Below are 18,984 nucleotides of genomic sequence, written 5' to 3'. Positions count from 1 at the left end.
GTTCTTTGTTTTTTTTTTTTTTTTTTTTTTTTGAAAGCCAGCGCCGGGTGCTCATGAAATACACGTGGTGTCTTCTGGCTGAGGGCTTGTGCCGGCCGCAAGGTTGCGACTGTAAATCCCTGCAGTCAGTACAAAACCTGATAAAGTCTGTAGGAACGGCCCCTTCCCTACCAGATGCAGCAAGGAAGGTCTAGCAGACAACGCTAGATAGAACGATGGGTCTGAACCACAGGAAAATACCATGTGTTTTGGGAGGGGCCTGTCTTACTGCTTAAAATAACAGCCTGCTCCCGATCGGAGGGACCCTGGTCAGGGACTCGGTGCCTGGGTAGCTCAAACAGGGTCTGTTTTGGATGGGAGGGTAAAATACCCATGAAGTTCCCCACGTGAAAGACTCATTAGGGTTTACACAACAAAAAAACCTGTGTAAACAGTTGGCCGATCGCAGGCCGGGTAAGTGCTTCCTTGGGCACCAAAATAAGATTGTGTCCCGCAAGGGCAGCGGTAGCCAAAATGGATACTTAAAATGCCTGCCCTGGTGAACTGTCAGTAAGAAGCTTCGGTTTTCCCTCTGAAATTCATAACTTCATTTTACATGTAATAGCATTCACCTGCATAACCAGAGAGTGAATTAATTAATAAAACACAGTCATTTTCAAGTTGCAGCAGGGTTAAGGTTCAGGGAAGGCTATTTTTGATGCTGTCGTGACAATATGCCCTGAACCTCAGCAGCGTTTGGTATAATTATATACATATGCTAATCCTTTGTCCTAATTAATATACACTTGCTAGTATTGCAGGCTGCTTCATACAGGGAATTTGCCCATGCGGATCAGGTTGCTGAATTAGGGCTTTCATTTCAGATTCTGAAAGATCTTGAACCTGCATGGTTTGCAGATGGTGGTCTGAGAAGGCTTGCTTCACAGCAGCACAACTTGTCATGCTCCTGTAGCTGTCTTGTCTTGTCCTGAAAACTGGCTCGTGTGTTTTGTTGTGATTTGGTGTTGTGGAGATTTGGAAGACGTCCATGTCAAAACCTCAGCTTGCTTACTTGTAAATGCAGGTTTTGCGTTACACTAGGAAAATCAAAGGTGTTAAAAAGCTCCTGGGTTATTTTTTTAATGGAATAAAGAGATTCATTGAGGTGTAGTAGCTTCATTTTCCTGCTCTCCGATGTAGGAGAATGTTGTTAGGACTTAATTTTTTCCCCATGTTGTGTTGCGCAACGGCCCGTGGTATTTACTCCTGTGAACTGTAGGTTCTGTTAGATTACACTTTACACTGTGTTCAGTGTGACTAATGTTTTTATAGAGAGGGAAAGTACGGTGATCCTGATGAGCATGATGGTTTTGATAGTTTACTGAATAAAGCAAAGGACTTGCAGTTCCTCACCATAGACTTTCTATAAGGCTTTGTAGAAATTTCACCTTATTTCCTTTTCAGATTGGCGATGATGAACAAGGTTACGACCTGGACTTGTTCTGCATACCTAAACATTATGCAGATGATTTGGAAAAAGTCTATATTCCTCATGGGCTCATCATGGACAGGTTTGTTTGACTTCAGACAGTACGCTGCTCCAGCTGATTCCATGACGCTGGAATAAACGATCTTCCAGTGATAGTTTTGCTGCCTGGTGACTGTCTAAATAGATTACATTTAATTAGAGGCTAAGAAGTACAAGTGCTAATTAACTCTTTCTTGTTTGGCTTCAAAGAGTTTGTACGTTTGCAGTTATGCTGTTGTTTGGAAATTTGTCATAATTCTCAAGCAAAATTTTGTGGTATGTAGCAATGTACAACTTTCTTTCCAGTGTTTATTTGATGTTTTACCTTCTTAAAACCTAATTAGAAGATGTTATTTGTTGTGCCAGTTCGGTCTGAAAACAATTACAGTCTCTTGAGTATCCTTAGGATATTAATACCAGTACATTATTAATCACATAATCTTAGACTTTGTCATGTTCGTATGGTAGATAAGTAATATCCAACTTTCTCTGACCTTCTGGGAAAGACATTAGCCTCTGCAAATATCAATCTGTCACTTTTGTGGTTGCTGAAATTTGTAACGTTCTGTGGAAGTTTTAACCTCGTGTGATCAGAAATGGGTGCATAAGCCTACAAGGCATTTTTGTTTTACTTTGTGTTTGATAGTTGCTAATTCTCTTTAAGAGAACGAACAACAAATTCAGTGAAGCAGTTGCTGGAGACACACGCCTTGTTAAGAGTGGTGCTGGGTGGATCTTCCTGGAGATCCTGTGAATAGAAATGCATCTAGATTTTACGTGGTCCTGTTTGATTAGATATAATAAACATTCCTATAAATTAGTTTTTTTAAATATTGTAAAAACTTTGCACTTGAATTCCATATGGAGGAAAAAATTGGACGAAGTACATGTCATTTAGTAATTGACGTAACGTTTATAATGGTAGGCTTTCTCTGAGAAACCTGCTGTCAGCTGGCACACAATAAATACATACCATGCTTTCTAAAATAAATTTAGAAACAATGATTGCAGAAAAACGGTGCAGTGTTCTCTTGTTCTGCTTCATTGCTATTGTATTTTGCAGTTAGGACAAATTTCTGGCATTCTAGCTTGGCAAATAAACTCTTTAGTTTACAGTTTGAGAATTTTCTTGCTCCTCAGTTAGTGAGGGCTACTGCCTTTTTCGTTGTGTTAGCTTATGTTGCTCTTTGCATGGAAGCTGAACGTGTCTTTGGAAGGAGAAAACACACCTTCATGTCGCATATCTGACAGTGAAACAGCTTCAGGGTGTTAAGATTTGCTTTGGCTGAGTGTGACGTATGAAAACAAAGGCATTTGGCAGTGCTACTTGTAGATTAACCTTGAAAAGCAAAACTTTGTTCACCAATAACGTGTAAAAGTGACTGAAGTGGTAGGCAAATGTGTCTGAGCAAAATGTGTTTCCAAGTTTGGTGCATGTGTTTGCTACTCTTAGCAGTATAAAATGCTGCTGCTATAGTAAGCAAATGAAATGTGTTATGACAGCTAAACTCTTTCTTGGTTTTGTACAGGACGGAGAGACTGGCACGAGAAATTATGAAGGGCATGGGAGGACACCACATTGTAGCACTCTGTGTACTCAAGGGCGGCTATAAATTTTTTGCTGATTTATTAGACTACATCAAAGCACTGAACAGAAACAGTGACAAATCTATTCCCATGACTGTCGACTTCATTAGGTTGAAGAGTTATTGTGTAAGTATCTCTGCAGTACTGTGCAATTTTTGTATAAATTTGACTAACTTCAAATTATTAACAGAGGTGGCTTAATACTGTTACTGCTAGAATGTGCTAATATTAAACAAATAATTTAGGGAATTAAGAGTCACAAGCTAAGTTACGCTTTCTCTACCTTACTGTATAATCTGTTTTCTTTTAGACCTTGGTATCTCCACAGCCTGGTAAAATCCTTATGCAGAGCAGAGACCCTTTCCATGTCCTTTACTGGTTAAACAATTTCCTCTCCGCCCACTATCCCATCTCTAAAGCTGTGACTCTAGAATAATAGAGAGGATTCTCCTGCAACTATGGTTACAAAAATTTAATTCTAGGAATTTTTATGTGGCTTAGACATCATTCATTGCACAGGAAGACTTGAAAGCTGCAAAAACTGTTATACCTGAGTTCCCTATCTCATCTGTTGTTTGGCGCAACCAAACAATGAACAAAATTAGTTGTATTTGGCCTTGAGGAAGTACTAGATTCATAAACCTAGATTTATGATTAGTGTCCACTGAATATGGAACTACCTTTTCAAGACTAGGCACAGGTTGCCTTGGGTTTACATTTTTGGAAAATAATTTATTTTCATTCTGAACACAAGGGTTTAACTTTATAGGGAAATTGAACATTCTGTAACATGCGGTAAAGTGTAAGTTTTATAGAAGGAAGCATGAGGTTATGTTGTGCAGGTCAAAGGAAGAAGCAGATGTATGTTAGTACTGTATGCTTCCTGACTTACCGACAGCCTAGTCTCGGGTTTTCAGGATGGTATTTATGATTTGTTCCATAAGACCATCTGTAGCATGGAAATAATTGATTTTTTTTGTTTCAGTTTAGAGTGTTTGAATAAATTGTTTTGTAAGGTTATGCTGTTAGTTTTGTCTCAGCAACTTTGCATTCAGGTCAGGAGTATAGGCTACTTGTCGCAGTTGTAGACGAGTGCCTATTACAGTAGAAAAAAATAGAGATTACTAAATTGGAAACTCAGCCTCATCCTTCATTTCATTAAACTGTGAAACTAGAGATGGAGTTATTTGCAGACTTAGTTTGGACTGTCGAAGAACTTGATAAATTTATGATTGCTGTTGAGTGATCTGTTATCATTTCACAGCGAAGCCCAGAACTGCGTGGGACTTCGGTCAAGTCCGTTTGCAGGACGAGCAGCCCTGGCTGCCCGAGGCATAGACACGGCTGGCCGTCCAGGGGTTACCTGGAAACCACGTTCACGTTTGCTGAACGCGAGGCAGTAATTTAGCTATGCTCTTCAATGAGAAGGCATGGCTGGGCAGAAAGGTTCGTGCCAGCCTTTGGTTGTATCTCACAAGGCACTCCCTGTGCTTGTGCACCATATTTAGATCAGTGGGTGAGAGCTGTTTGACGCCCTTTCCTTCTGCTCCCTCCCCCCCCGAAAGATTCGGGGCTCCTGCTGCTGGTTCGCTTAACCACTAAGCTACCACATGCCTGTATGTTCTGCCTGTAAAAGCCACAACAGAAAGCTGAATGTCTCTATTACAGGATAATATGTTAAAGAATGGGAAATGATGACTCCCACCTTCCTTTTTTGTGAGGAAATAAATTGTGTATCTTCTGTTTTCTTCAAGGAAGACTTCCAATAACTTACTTGGCTTGTTTAAAAAACAATACAAAGACTGCACCCTTTCACTCTCTCCGCTTCCTGACTAACTTGGAAAAAACTATTGGAGAAATGGTTTGAAACACCTGAAAAAAACCCTCTGTTAAGAAGCAAGGCTGCCTTATTGTATGTTTGTTTTCTTTGCTCACACTGGTGTGTTAGGCATGCTTTGGTTCGTTTCTTTGCTACAGTTGCTTTTGTTTATTACTCCCCAGGACTACAGTGCCTTGATATTAATAGGGGAGTGAGCAACAAAATAAGTTTTATGGAAATTAAAAGCCTGGTTTTGTAGTAAAAATGAGTAGATGAAGACAAAAGTGGAGAAATTTAGACAGAAAGCTGTCTGAGCAGAATGTTTTACTTGAGGTGTTGGCTTCAGGGTTTTTGTCAGCCAGTTCTATAAAAGAATGTTTTCTTGTTCTAGATAAGTGAGGAGCTCCTGTTACCTGATGCCTCCACTACAGTATTTATACGCATTTCATTTCTGTGGACTCTCTTAGGTGGTAATTAATATCCAGACTTACGTCCTTTAGATTGCGTAATTTGATAGACTGGATAAGATTGTCTTAACATGAACATGTATGTAACAGATTGACTAGGTCTTCCATCATTAATAGTGTCAGCATGCTAAATCTGCTCTGTAGTTTTTATCTGTGCTTTACTAGATGGATTTTGATGCTTTACTGCGTTTAGTGATGTGAAAACCATCACAAACTGTAATGGACAGTCGAAAGTGGAGCTAGCTCTCTTGTTGCTGTCTTTGGATGAGATTACTAGATCATGCTGCCTGCCTTTACAGACTGGATAAAAGATGTTAAAAATACCGTGACTGCATAAACAAAGCAGCTGAACTTGTGTAATGGTTCTGAAATTGATGTAATTGAGGTTCTGTTCTTGTTTCAGACCGATCATTTAATATTTACAAGCATATGGGTTGTTTTTTGTGTTGCAATGCAAAGTTCGTACTGTTCTGCACCCAAAAATAATTCTCTAAGAATACTGACGTGATCAAGCTGCGATTAAACTTTGCTCGTAACTCCAGCTTTCCGAGTCCTTACAGATGAATTTTAATGATCTGGCAAGCTGTTAAGAAATGGAAAGATAGTGTTTGTGAACAGACCCAGATCGCAGTATTCTTGACAAACGGTTTATTTTGTTTGTGCTACAAGAAGAATGGCTTTTCACCAGTCTCCTGCATTTAAACTTGGAAATGAGCAAATGTTGCTTTTGTAGTCATGAAGGGCAGCCAAAAGACAATGGATGTGTTGCACTGTCACTTGGGAAAACAGGGGTTTTCAGTGGAGTACATGGTAAACTCTGGGTAGGCTGGTCATGGCAGTATTCTGAAAGATCTCTGTTAACCCAGCCTTAGAGCAAATACTGTAAGGAACTTAAAAGGCCTTTTTAAAAGGTGATCTTGAAGTCATTTGAGCCAGGAGTTAGGATCTTGTAAAGCATTATTGTTTTCCAGCAGTGACAATGGGGAGGCAGTTAAAACAGATCTAAACAGTAAAACTCTTTATGTGTTAAACCACAAAGCATTAAAGTCTTAACAGTACTGAAATCAGAAATAATGCTCCTGAAGATAATTAAAACATTGCTTAATTATTAAACAAAGTTCTTTCCAATGGAAATCTGGTTAAAACCAGTGTCAGAAATTCTTTAACTGTTTTTTTTATCCTTTAATTGCTCACGAACTCAGTACCTGCATAGGAATGCAGGTTTATATGTCAATGAAGATTTATGGTTTGCATTAAAAAGTGTAGCAATTTGTATGGGTTTTGGTGGGAAGGAGCAGGAAAGTTTCTATAGGTTAGATTGTCTTTTCTCTGCTGATCACCATACTTTAATATGCATAATCCGAAGGTTTACAGTAACCTACAATTTTGTGATGTTATTGTTTGAGTATAGTGTGTTGCTTTGTAGCCAAGCAGATCATCAGGAACCTGATCTTAGGCATATGCCGAGCAGTACGAGTCTGTCATCTGTGCATGTAATTTTAATGGAACAAAATACTTGTAACATCTTTCTCCATCGTTGTTTTGTAAGGAATGATTTTTTTTTTTTACATCCTTCCATGGAAGGAGGATGAAATACCTATTAGTGTAGGAACAGATAAGAGAGAATCTGGTAACATAAACAAGGAAAAGCTTAAAGAAGCTGTCATTTAAGATAATTTTAAGATAGGGTGAACACAGGAAATGTCCTTTAGCTTTACGAATACAGTGCTTAACTGAATCACATTTTTGTGGTTGATGTAGCCAGTATCTCAGGCATTCAGTAGCAGTGTGTATATCTACTGGGTCAAGCAGCAATCATTGGACATCTTTGTTTTGGGACTTTTTTAACACAGTGGCATTGATGCTGTTCGGTTTAGTTACTGTTTGCAGTTATGGAAGCACTGAAACAGTTGACTATCAAAAATGAATGTTCGTTAATAGTAACGAAACACAGCCCTTCAGTGTAATTTCAGAGTGGTGTAACTCCAACTAATGTTTTCTTTAAAATACATGGGGTACAACTGAAAAGAAACTTTTTCTGATAATGTATTTGGCTTTATTTTATGTTGTGTCATAGGAATCTTAAAAGGAAAGTATCTGTTACTCTTATCATCTGCTTTTACATGCCTAAAGCTGTCAGCATTTCTTTATCCTAGACTGTTGACACCACTGTCCAAAGGATTTTAATACATTTTCTCTTTACTATCATCCCAGTGTTACTTATTGTGTACTTCGTATGTGCCTCTCTAAATAATTTGTTTCCTCTTTTTTATGATAACATTTTTAGTTTTTGCCTACAATTCATATGGCACGAATATCTGTCTTCATGTGGCTGTAAAAACAGGAAGCTGTATGTGGCTGTCTCTCTGTTCCCTTGTGGTCCCCTCTCTATTGCATCTGTCATATATGGGTTTTGGGAAGGAACTGCTGTTTTGCTGCATGTCTGCGTAGTTGTGCAGCACACTTGGGCTTCAAGGTGCAGCAGCAAAACAATACCATTTTTCTAAAAGGAAGATATGTGGTAAGGAGCTATGAGAATAAAGTTTGATAACCAATGTTACCCTTTGACTGAAATGATTAAATTGTAAGATAATGTTGTCATCTGTAAGTAGTACAATAATAAGCATATCTCATCTAATACGAACTGTGAGACATTGTCAAGGTTTAAAGTCAGTTGAATGACTTTAAGTAAACTGCAAAGATCTGTGAAGCCCTCCTAGCAGCTGTTTTTAACTTTCTTACATAACAGTTCATTTACATTTGTATCAAAGTTTAGTTTTACTGAAGCAAAATGCTGTGTTGTAGTGATGGTGTACCTATGTTGCTGTTGAGTTACTATAAGAAGTAATTTGCTTTGTTACCAATATTTGTTGTAAACTAGGCAAACATAAGCTTTTCTGGCTATTTTTGTAGCTTATATTTCTAAATATTAATCTGTGCCTTGTTTGCTGGCTGTTCTTGCTATTGTTATGATTGCTTATTCTTACTCAAAGAGTAAGGCTTTCTAAAGCATTAAAGTTTAAAATGTAAATTACCAGCTATATAGCAGCATGCAGCTTGGAAACTGATGTGCTTTTTGTCTTATTTCCATATGTGTAGGGAATGCATAGCAAATTGTATCTTTTTAGATACATATGTATATAAGATGGTCACACATGAGAGATGGTGCCTGCATTTATGCAGCTCTCTTGTCAAACAATCTTTAATCTGAAATACCATCTTTAAATTTGGTCACTTGTAATTCCTTAGTTGATGGAGAGACACTGTTGGTGCTGTGTTTCTGAAAGCATTAACATTCACTGATTTTGCATTTCGCAGTTTTGATATTTACTGGAAGAAAAAATTATTTTTATTCTGGTAATGCTAATGCTCACCCTTCTCTTTCTTAGAATGATCAGTCAACTGGAGATATAAAAGTCATTGGTGGAGATGACCTCTCAACCTTGACTGGAAAGGTATGGCTCTTTATGTGTTTAAAAACAAACAAACAATACCACTAAAGAACCCACATACCTGCATGGTTTTAAGGCTGCTCTTTTAGCGTGTGAAGATTATATAGTTTTAAAAAATGAAAACGGAGGAGTTTCATTTAAATGTTTGCCGGTGTATACTAGGAGAGTGGATAAGTCCCACCAAAGCCATCAGTTTAGTCTGAACTTAACAAAGAAAAACCTGTTTGCCATCTTCAGTATCAGTAAAGTTTTAGGAGATTTGTTTTTCTGCAGTGCCTGAGAAGAATAATTGTGTGGGGGTGGTTGTCTGCAAACTACCTTTAAAAGAGAGAGGCATTACTTACTTGCTGTATTGGTCTTTCACTGAAGTAGTGATGGGAATTCATGCTGTCGAGACATGTAAAATGTGCAGCCCAGGTTAGGAACGGAGGGTCCCGTTACAGGCAGTGACAAGAGAAGGAAATGGGAGAATGTAAATTGGGAATCTGCTTTTCTCCAGTCACTCTATGGAGATCATTGAGCCAGCTGTCTGGGGTTAAAGCATCCGTGTCTCCTGCTCTGTCAGAACACATTACTTTCCCCTTCTCCTTACACATATGTGATCTTTAAGGCATGTATGTAACTGTTCAATATAAAGGATGTAGGTATGACAGAATTGTACATGTCTCTATAGTATAACACTCTTTGCTTTAGAAGAATACGAATTGTGTGGACTCTGTTTTGATCTCTTTTGCATATATCTAGGATTCTCAAAGTCTCAATAATTTAAAGACCGCTTTGTACTCAGCATGAGACGTTGAGGAGAATGTCATTGCCAGCTACTTGGTTAACAGAATGTTACATGCGTAAACATACATAAACGGTGGTACAAATATTTAACTGCAATGAAAATTAATAAGTAATAGACATTAATATATATAAGAAATGGCATATTCTGTAGGTATTAATGGATTCTCTCTTTTTTTTTTTTTTTTTCTTCTCACCAGAATGTTTTGATCGTAGAAGTAAGTATTATGTTTCACCTTGAAGTTCTAATGTGTGACTGGGAGAAGAGTTCTAATAGAAGTTGTTCTTAAGCCGGAAAACCTACAGTTTCTGGTTTCAAGGCTCCCAGCTTCTGATTCCGGGCTTGAATTTTGCAAGTGGGCTCTGAATTTGAAATTATCTGTATTTTGAATTCTCAAATTGCATTCAACTGCCAGATTTAACAAGGAAGATACCCATGTAAAATTGTTTGCATTTGCTTTCAGTTTTCTGGGATTCTGTCAATTTTAAAATGTCTTTTTTTATTATGATTTTATTTTAATTTTAAAAAGCAGCCTGAACAGAGTGATATTAAGCATATTATTGTTTTGGGCTTGTAACAGCAAGCTAGGAAGTTAAACTGCAGGGGTAGAAAGAAGTTCCTAGTAGGAATATCCTAAAATACGTGAAAAACAGATCTAAGCCCAATGTCCCTGTGTGTAATTTGTTGATAAAATAGTGACATAGAGAATGCTAATTTTTAATGATCATTTTGCAATTGCTAAATTCCCATTCCTCTGTCTTGTCATGGTTCTTTGGATGATACCAGGTACAGTACACCTCAGTTTGATTTCCTAGTAGGTACCGGTTGCTTAATTCTTGCTTTTATGCCTCTCTCTTGATGGACAGCGTTGCTTATGTATAGTAAGTGTTGCTTTGACAAAGGATGTTCTTGAGTAAGACTGCCAGTTTCAGGATAGGGAAGCAGCAGCAGTAGACAGGAAAAATGGACGTGCAATCTAATAATGTCTTAAGGCTCCAAATAATGGAAATGGCTTGTTTGTAAGCAAAGAAACAGCTATGGCAACTGATTCAGCAGCCAAAGGGAAGGATGTTTCCTCTCATAAAATGTGGTTTTTATGTTTTTTTTGTTTTTTTTTTAATTTGAGAAGGTTATATTATTCCACAGGAAGCACATTCAGTTCCAAAACTCCTACCAAAATAGTATGTATACAGCAGTCATCTGTGTGACCAGTGGTGTCCTTTGAAGTATATTTTGCTTCAGATAGGCAGATGCGTTTAATTATGTATCTGCTCCATTTCAGATGAATGTATGTCTTTAAAGTCCCAGACAACTAACTAGGTTAGTTTCTCCTTTGTTCAGTGAATCATCTATCCAGTGACTTGTCTTATACGCTGTCAAATATGAACCCTTATACCGATCACAGTTTTAACTGTCAAACAATAAAAATGCACATTTTATTGTAGGTTTAATATCTTGTGCACCAGAGCACTAGGCTGTTCTATACTGCATCCCTTTAATGTGCAAAAAAATCTGAACAAAATAGAGATTCACCTCCAGTAAACAGATAATCACACAACACAAAATCAGGAATAGGTCCTATTTTTATTTTAGAGCATCAAAGTAGCTACTTCTGTTTATTTGCCAACTTTTACCTAGATATCTGTATATCTTTAACTTTTCTTGAGTTTATAGCTATGATTAAAAACATTAAGTGTTAAAGACAGTATTGCTGACGGGTGCTCTGTTGAGTTTTTTGTTTGATTTTTATTTTAATTGGGAGTCATGGGAAAATAAGCTGAAACCAGGACATTGCTGCTTCTGTGTTATCTACCTTCTTCACTTCAAATAGACTTGATTTCAGGCCAGGGTAAGGACTGTACCGCTAAAGATCATGTGATTATTTCAGTCTAAATGAGTCCATTTCTGATGCTTCAGTTGTAAACCGTATATTCTTTTTTCTGCTTATATGTCCAGTGGATGGGATTAAAATGGTGTGTCAAAATTCATTTCAGTGTGTTTGAGTATAGACTTTAGAACTGCACCCAGCTATTCCCAGGGCAATTTCTTCAGCTGTTTCTTGGATATGTAATGTAAATTACACTCCTTTTTCTTTAATTGCAATAATGGCTTGTTCTCCCTATTTTCGCATCTTACTTTTCTTTCTGTTATGCACATCTGTCTCTCTAACTGAGCTCAACAGCAAGACTAATGTTACTTTTCTCATATTCGAATTAAACATTGTTTGTCTCCTAGCTGCAAGGAGCACAAGCCATAAAATATCCAAAAGGAGCCAAGAAGGTCATAGTTCCGTAACGGCTTTCAAAGTCATAGTTATCCACAACAATTAAGAACTATATGGTTGATGTGCGTGATCACTTCACTGAGCATAGTTGTGTAAGCACAACATGGTGTTACGTGTCACCTATATTTGATTGTGAACAGTATTTTGGCATAACTTCATGCTATTGCGGATGAGCAGTTTCTGTGGTAGAAACTTGAAAATGTTACTCTGACGTGTTTAATATTCTTTCTTACGTGAGTTTTTTATTTTCAGGATATAATTGATACTGGTAAAACAATGAAAACGTTGCTGTCTCTACTTAAGCAATACAATCCAAAGATGGTGAAAGTAGCCAGGTAAAATTTTAATGATGATTATTTGTGCTGTATATCACCTTAAGAATGACACGCAGTGTGGGGAGAAAAAAAAAAAAAGAAAAAAGTGTAGAATACATTTCCATATATGATGCGATCTGTTGGAGTTTAGTAATTGTTTAAACTCCAAAAGCACTTTTGCTTGTTATGAGAACATACATTTGTTAAGGCTGGTGGAAACACCGCTCTTTCCCATCTTACTGCTGGAAGAATTTTGGTGCTTGTGCATGCCTGGTACATCTCTTACCTTATCATATTATGGTAAGTTTTGTGGGGTTTTAGCACTGAAGTCCAAGTTAGGTTTAGAAGTACATGGAAGAATTTAAATCTTTTGGGCTTAAAAAAAATACCCTCTCAAGTTGGTAGAGGTATTTTCAACACAAATTTAGTCGTAAGTGTAGACTTTTACTAGAGAAGGGGGTAAAAAATAACAGTGGTTGTCACTTACATCCGTGTAGTATCTATCCAAACATGTTTGTTTCTTCTTGCGCTATCTGCAACTTCAGTATACTGCAGTGGGGTACCTGTGCAATGGAGACCTTGTTTGAGTTCTTCTTTAATTGTAAAATTAAGTTAGTTTGCACACTAACATTATTGTTTGTGCAGTGTGCACAGTGCAGCTGAGCTTTAGAGGTCATTATGTGAGAGTCGCCCAGCCATATGCTCTTCCAGGCTTTTCTACTTAGTTACATCTTTAATCAATTAGTTTTAAAACATTTTATAATTAAATAACTTAAAACTAACAAGAAATGTTGAGGATAATATTATGTTATTAACCAATATCAACATTCTTCCTACTTTTTAAATTGCATCTTTTGTGCTGCTATGCTATGGTTGTGTACTTCACAATAAAAGCATAATGTTTGCTGGGGATTAGAGGTAAAGCAGAGCTGTGTGTAATAGCTAATCAGTTGTGTTGCCATAACAATGTCAAAGCAGTTGTTAGACGTATGAGAAGAGCTCTTCTTGCTGATAATCTGGAGGTGACCTGCTGAAGGTGAGGTTGTTGAGGATTTCTCCCTGGCCAGACTAAGTGTAACAAATTTTAAATATTTGCCACTGAGTAGTGCCCTAATACTGCAGTGTACATCATGAATATAATATAGTATGAGCAAAGTCCAGTTTGCTATTGTTTAAACCTGTTGAGTAATTTGGGTCTGCCAAAGACCTGAGCAGGTAAACATGATCATTCTAGGTAGTCTTAAGTGTAATGTTCTTGGTTACTTCACTTCCCTCTCTCCTCTTTCTTCTCAAAACTTTCTTTCTCTCTGACAATTAAGCAGTTGTAGCAGGGAGTTGTGAATTAATGCTAATATGATTTGGGGTTTCTTTGATCAAATTCTACACCAATTCTCAAAAATTAAGTCTTACAACCACAAGTTTCAGAAACTGTCTGAAATTGAAACTGTGACTGACAAATTAATCCCTACCTTCAGGGGTGATCCAGGAGGGAAGGAGGTCTGTGCTTAATGCACAGAGTTATGCTGACCTCTGTCTTTATATTCAGCCATTGACCACCTTTTCTTTTCCTCCCAAAGTATCTCAAAGACAGACAAATGTCAGACCTGTGGGGTTGTCTTCCAAGAGGTAGAAGTGCTAAACTGAATAATGAGCAAATCAAATTAAGCTAGCACGGCATTTCTCTCTACTACAATACCCCCAACTCCATATCTCCATGCTTTTTACACCTCTGACTATTAATTCTGGAAAAGTGGAGCTGCTTTGTATCAACTGATAATCAGAACCAATTACATTTTCTTTATGAGGGTAATTAGTAGTGCCAGTGAAAAACAGTTGACACGTTGTGCAAGTGCAGTTGAGGTTGCATTTAAGCAGCTGAACTTTTGCTTCATAATACTAATGCTTTTGAAAAGGGCTCAGTTGGTCTGGCCAGATACCAAGTCATCACCTATTTATCTATAAGCTAAACTGTGCCTGAAGTTCCTAACACATGTAAAACCCCATTAAGTCACTTTTCACAATGAAAATCCAGCCAGCTCGGTATCTCCTAGCCTCTCTCTTGTAGACCTGTTAGTTATCCTTTAGGCTGTAAACCATTCATGATTCTAGGAAGTTTTGATTTTGTCATTATGATCAGCTGCACCTGCAAATAAAATAATAGTTTAAAATGTGTAGTTATTATTTCAGTTATGCACATTTAGGCCAAATTCAGCTTGTGTGTCATCAAAACAGTCTCATATATTTGTACCCAGTGCTTTTTCATGTTTCAGTTTTACATTGGTTTTGTTTGACAGTTTGTTGGTAAAAAGAACTCCTCGAAGTGTGGGATATCGGCCAGACTGTAAGTGACTTTTTGACAACTGTTACTAATTTTTAAAAGCATGTCAGTGTATTGTGTACCCTTTGGTCAAAGTCCAAGGATGTTCCAAATAAGTTTTCACTAATGATTCTTGATAGATTTTGTTCTTATTTAGTAGGGAATTTAAATATTTGGAATGTATTTTGACAGAGTTAATCTGGATTTGGTCTGATCCTTTTTTTTTTCCTTAACTTTTTGTAACATGTTACTATATGAAAAGCAAACTTTGATATTTTGGTCCAGGTTACACCCTTTTTGTGTGCAAATTCTCCCAGCTTGCATGTAGTCAAATGCTTTAGTCAGCAGAATCTGCTGGATTCACCTTTAACAGTTTTGGTGATTCGGGTGCCTAAACCTAGCCACCTGATGCCGTTTGGATGTCCCCAGGAATGTAGGAGGACCACACATGGTAGTAGGTCTGATAAAAGTTTACACTAATAAGATGCCTAAATTGGCACAAAACCGGTTATGTCTAGGCATCTGAATTACTCCCTTCTTGTGTTCTCCTGTCTGTCCGTCCCAAGACCATAAAGAAAGGAGTAGCATCCACAGTGGACAGTGGTACCAGAGTGACAGCTCCTCCTGCCTTGGGAAGGCCTATGTGTTTTAACCTTATTTCAGAGGCTAAATTCCTGTTAATCTGGACCGTGTGCTTTCACTATGGAAGTGGAGTGAATTTAGCAGCAGAATCGCATCCTCTTCCTCCTGCTTTCCAAGGTTGTACAATATTCTGGAACTGAAGTTTTTCAATGCCTTAAAGCTTAATTGAGGCATTCCCCTCAGTCAAGGATGCCCCTCATTCCTGAGATCTTATTATAGGCTTAGCTGGGTTAATGGTCTGCCTTTTGAGCATCTTGCAGCAGATGACTTGTTTTGCCATCTGTCCACAGAGACAACCTGTTCAGTGCAGGACACGTGAGTTCTGAAAGAAGAGATAACAAGGCAGTAATGGCTGGGCCTCCATTTTATCCCTGTATTGTGATGCTGAGTAGATGCTAAACATCACCTTAATTTTTCCAAAACTGCACATAGCCTTTTCTCTTAATTGTACAGTTTATCTCCCTATTTTCCTTACAGACCCTCATTGTGGCCAGGGAGAGAAAAAACGCACAGCTTTCTTGTGCTCAGAGTCTTTCATTTTAGCGTGAGGGGAGAAGGCCATTTGGAAGTTTTTGTATTTTATATAGTTCAATATTTTTTGGTCATTTTATAGTGTGTGTGGACAGGTTGGACTGATACGACTTGACCACCCGTGAACTGTCCTGCTAGAGCTGTTTAGACAATCTGTGGCATAGCTGATGCTCTCTTCTTAGGCAGCTCCTCTGGGAGGAAAAAAACACAACCAAACACACACACACACACACACACACCCCCCCATCTGTTTCTGAAACCTGCAAGTGACTCCATAAAGAACAGAGTGCTCTTTGCTGTTCTCTGCACCATGGAATCAGCATCTAAGACGTGTTTTAGCAGTCATAGTATATTCCTACATAGCAGGTCATTGCCTGCAAGTCACAAGAATGGAGTCCATCTAGGCAGTTTCTCAAAGACGGAGGGTTGGTTTCCCTGCAATAACTGTAGTTCTGATATTCACATTATTCTGTGCACACTCTCCCAGCCCTTCACAGAAAGTCCTGTTGGACTTGCACATCCATAGTTTTGAAGGAGCTGACGACCGAACCTGCCTGCTCATTATGCCTTTGGGTACCCTTCCTGCAGCGCTACCTGTGGCGCAGGTCCAGCTCCCAGAGGTGCCGCCTTTTGAGTGATCCTGTGAGGGTGACTTGTGCTGTGCTTACCAGTGCCGCTGCTTTTGCACTGGCACGTCAAGCATCTAGGAAGTCCTGGGAAGTATTGGCTCTTCTTGTATGTATTTACAAAGTTGCAGGAAATTTTCAAGGAATTTTACATTCTGATAATAATACCCTGTCTGTAGGTTTAAGTGTTTCCATTAATTTCTTGCAGACTGCATGCTAGCACCATGCTGCTGCGTGGGAGCCAATAAATGAATCTGTTTAATTTTGCTTTAGTTGATAAATTAAATCAACAAAGTAAGTTAAAATTTTAAAATAGCTCAAATGTTAATCTGAGGGAAGGAAGATTCCACTTGAGTGGAAGAAATAAAATGAGTTAGGATGCCTACATACCTAAAAATTCCAGATTGCCTCTGTAAAAAGGTCTAGTTAACTCTAGGAAGTTCTTTTCTAACATACTGGTGACTTATGGTCTTTTTCAGTTGTTGGATTTGAAGTGCCAGACAAATTTGTTGTGGGATACGCCCTAGATTACAATGAATACTTTAGAGATTTGAACGTAAGTAATTTTTCCCGTATGTTTTTTGTCCATTTAAAACTAGGGAGGAGGAAGGAAGGGAAGTCTCCTCACATCACTCTCCCTCCTCTGTAAATCATGCCTCATGTGCAAATATGTTCTGTTGGTGATGCAACGATGAGAGCAAACTCTAGAGCAGCGGGACAGCGTTTTGGAGCTCTTACGAAACTAAAATTTACTTTGCTGCATGAAGAATGGAGGCTACACATCTCCTGTCAACTTTGAAACAATGTGAAGTTTCTTATCTTACCAGATGTCTGCAACAAATAAGTGCATTTGCTTAGTTACGTAAGAGTAAGAGAAGAGAGACCTTGGAAGTTAAGAGGGGTTCACTTTTTATTCTAAGTTATTAATTCTTCATCTGGGTCTCACCAGACCCAGCAAACATTGGGTGGGACAATTAGGGGGAGGAGAAAGAAGGCAATGTTGAGTTTTTTAGACAAAAAAAGGCTTAAGTTGTTCTGCATAAACATTATCACAAGATTCTTTTGTACTGAAACATGTATAGCATGCTTGTATTTTTTTCGGAAGCACATTATTGAATACAGACGTAAACCATCGATCTCTTACTTTACTTCTCTAACAGAAGCTTTTTATTTTATTTTTGTTTCAGCATATCTGTGTGATCAGCGAGACGGGGAAGCAGAAGTACAAAGCGTGAAAGCATAGTTCAAGTGCTATGACAACAGAGCTTTGAAATGTTTTGTTTACCGAGTCCTATCTTTCACAGGCTTCAACTCTGGTACACCAGCTAAAATTGTAGAATGCCCCAGCCCCATTGTCATATGCTTACTATAATTTATTGCATGTACAATACAAGAGCTCGTCTTGTTCATTTATATTTTAGAAATGTAAACAACTAGTGCAATTCTGCACTCCTTATTTTGATTTGCACTATGACTCTACCGACTATTGCTGCCCCTGGTTGGGTTGTGCTGTTTGTGAGCTCCAGAGTCTAACTCTTGCAGTGGTAAATTGCTTAAACCTCATCAACCCAGAACTGAAATAGTTCAAGTACTGTAAATGTAAAACATTTTATGATAGGGAAGTCTATTAGTAATATTTTTAAAATCTGTAATTTAAGTTTTATATTTTAATGCACAAATGTGATTGTGATTAATGGATAGTTGCACCTTTGGGTGTTATAAAGCATGAGGAGCAGCCAGTTACAGTATCTGTAATCTCCAAGGAGGTCATTCAAATCTCCTGGAGTTGCCTTATTGCTGTAAAGAAAGTCTGGGTGAAAAATGTGTCTCTCTCTCTCTCTCTCTCTCTCTCTCTCACCTGTTTGTTTTTTGGTTTTTGTTTTTTTTTTTGAGGAGATGGAATGACAAAACAGAATGTTTAAGATCTAGTTTTAGTTGAGCTGCCTATTTCTGTTAGTTTTTTTTTTCTTTAAAAATATCCATCAGTCAATGGAATTGCCTTTAAATTTAAACAATTTTAATATATTTGTGAAAAAGTATTGTAATGTTTACTTTATAAGGTCTACAAAACAAAGTACTTTAAATAAAGGCTGTCTCTTTAAAATAAGCCCCATACATCTATGCCACTCATTCTGTATGTTAAAGTGCTCTTGAAATTTTCTTCTCAGTAATATTTTTCACAAGTGTTTCTGACAGTGAAGGCAGACTCTACATTTGTTATCTTTGTAGAGCTTTTGGTTAACATTATCCTATCTACAAGAGAGATGATAAAATGCTGAGGGAAAATATTGAAACACTTGCATATTCTATAACCAAAGTAGGTTTCAGAGACAATGGTTTAAGTACTGTCCTTTGTTCTGTTTTGGCAAAAATGAAGAGTGGAGATGATACGTTCATTAAATGTATACATGCGGGGGAAAAAAACCCTGCAACCATTTTGGAAGTAATCAGTTGGGTTTGTTTCATTAACACCTCTGTTCATGTCAAGTTTAATTCTACACATGGCAGCCCATCTCACACCTTGTCCTTGGGCCGTGCTTTTTGGTCCCTTAGCTTACACAGTTCTTCTACTTCTGCACATGGATTCTTCCACTGTATGCTTGGATTTAATGCTGCTCAGTGCTTAATACATAACAAAGTTTTTGCCAGCC

General features: G+C 37.9%; 1 protein-coding gene across 1 annotated transcript in view; it reads left to right on the top strand.

The window, feature by feature from the left end:
- The window catches only part of HPRT1 (hypoxanthine phosphoribosyltransferase 1), a 19,761-nt gene extending 1,604 nt beyond the window's left edge, over positions 1-18,157 (top strand). Inside the window, exons 2-10 of the mRNA XM_010572548.1 lie at positions 1,013-1,053; positions 1,444-1,550; positions 3,037-3,220; positions 8,770-8,835; positions 9,819-9,836; positions 12,156-12,238; positions 14,512-14,558; positions 16,813-16,889; positions 17,521-18,157. Of these exons, the coding sequence (XP_010570850.1) occupies positions 1,013-1,053; positions 1,444-1,550; positions 3,037-3,220; positions 8,770-8,835; positions 9,819-9,836; positions 12,156-12,238; positions 14,512-14,558; positions 16,813-16,889; positions 17,521-17,568 (671 nt within the window). The 3' untranslated portion in view covers positions 17,569-18,157. The remainder of the gene's footprint in view (positions 1-1,012; positions 1,054-1,443; positions 1,551-3,036; positions 3,221-8,769; positions 8,836-9,818; positions 9,837-12,155; positions 12,239-14,511; positions 14,559-16,812; positions 16,890-17,520) is intronic.
- Positions 18,158-18,984: the final 827 nt, after the last annotated feature.

Source organism: Haliaeetus leucocephalus, unplaced genomic scaffold (assembly GCF_000737465.1).
Source record: "Haliaeetus leucocephalus isolate CR32 unplaced genomic scaffold, Haliaeetus_leucocephalus-4.0 Scaffold340, whole genome shotgun sequence".
Taxonomy (NCBI): Eukaryota; Metazoa; Chordata; class Aves; order Accipitriformes; family Accipitridae; genus Haliaeetus; species Haliaeetus leucocephalus.
The sequence above is the reverse complement of the archived record's forward strand: the minus strand, read 5'-3'. Positions and strand labels throughout refer to the sequence as shown.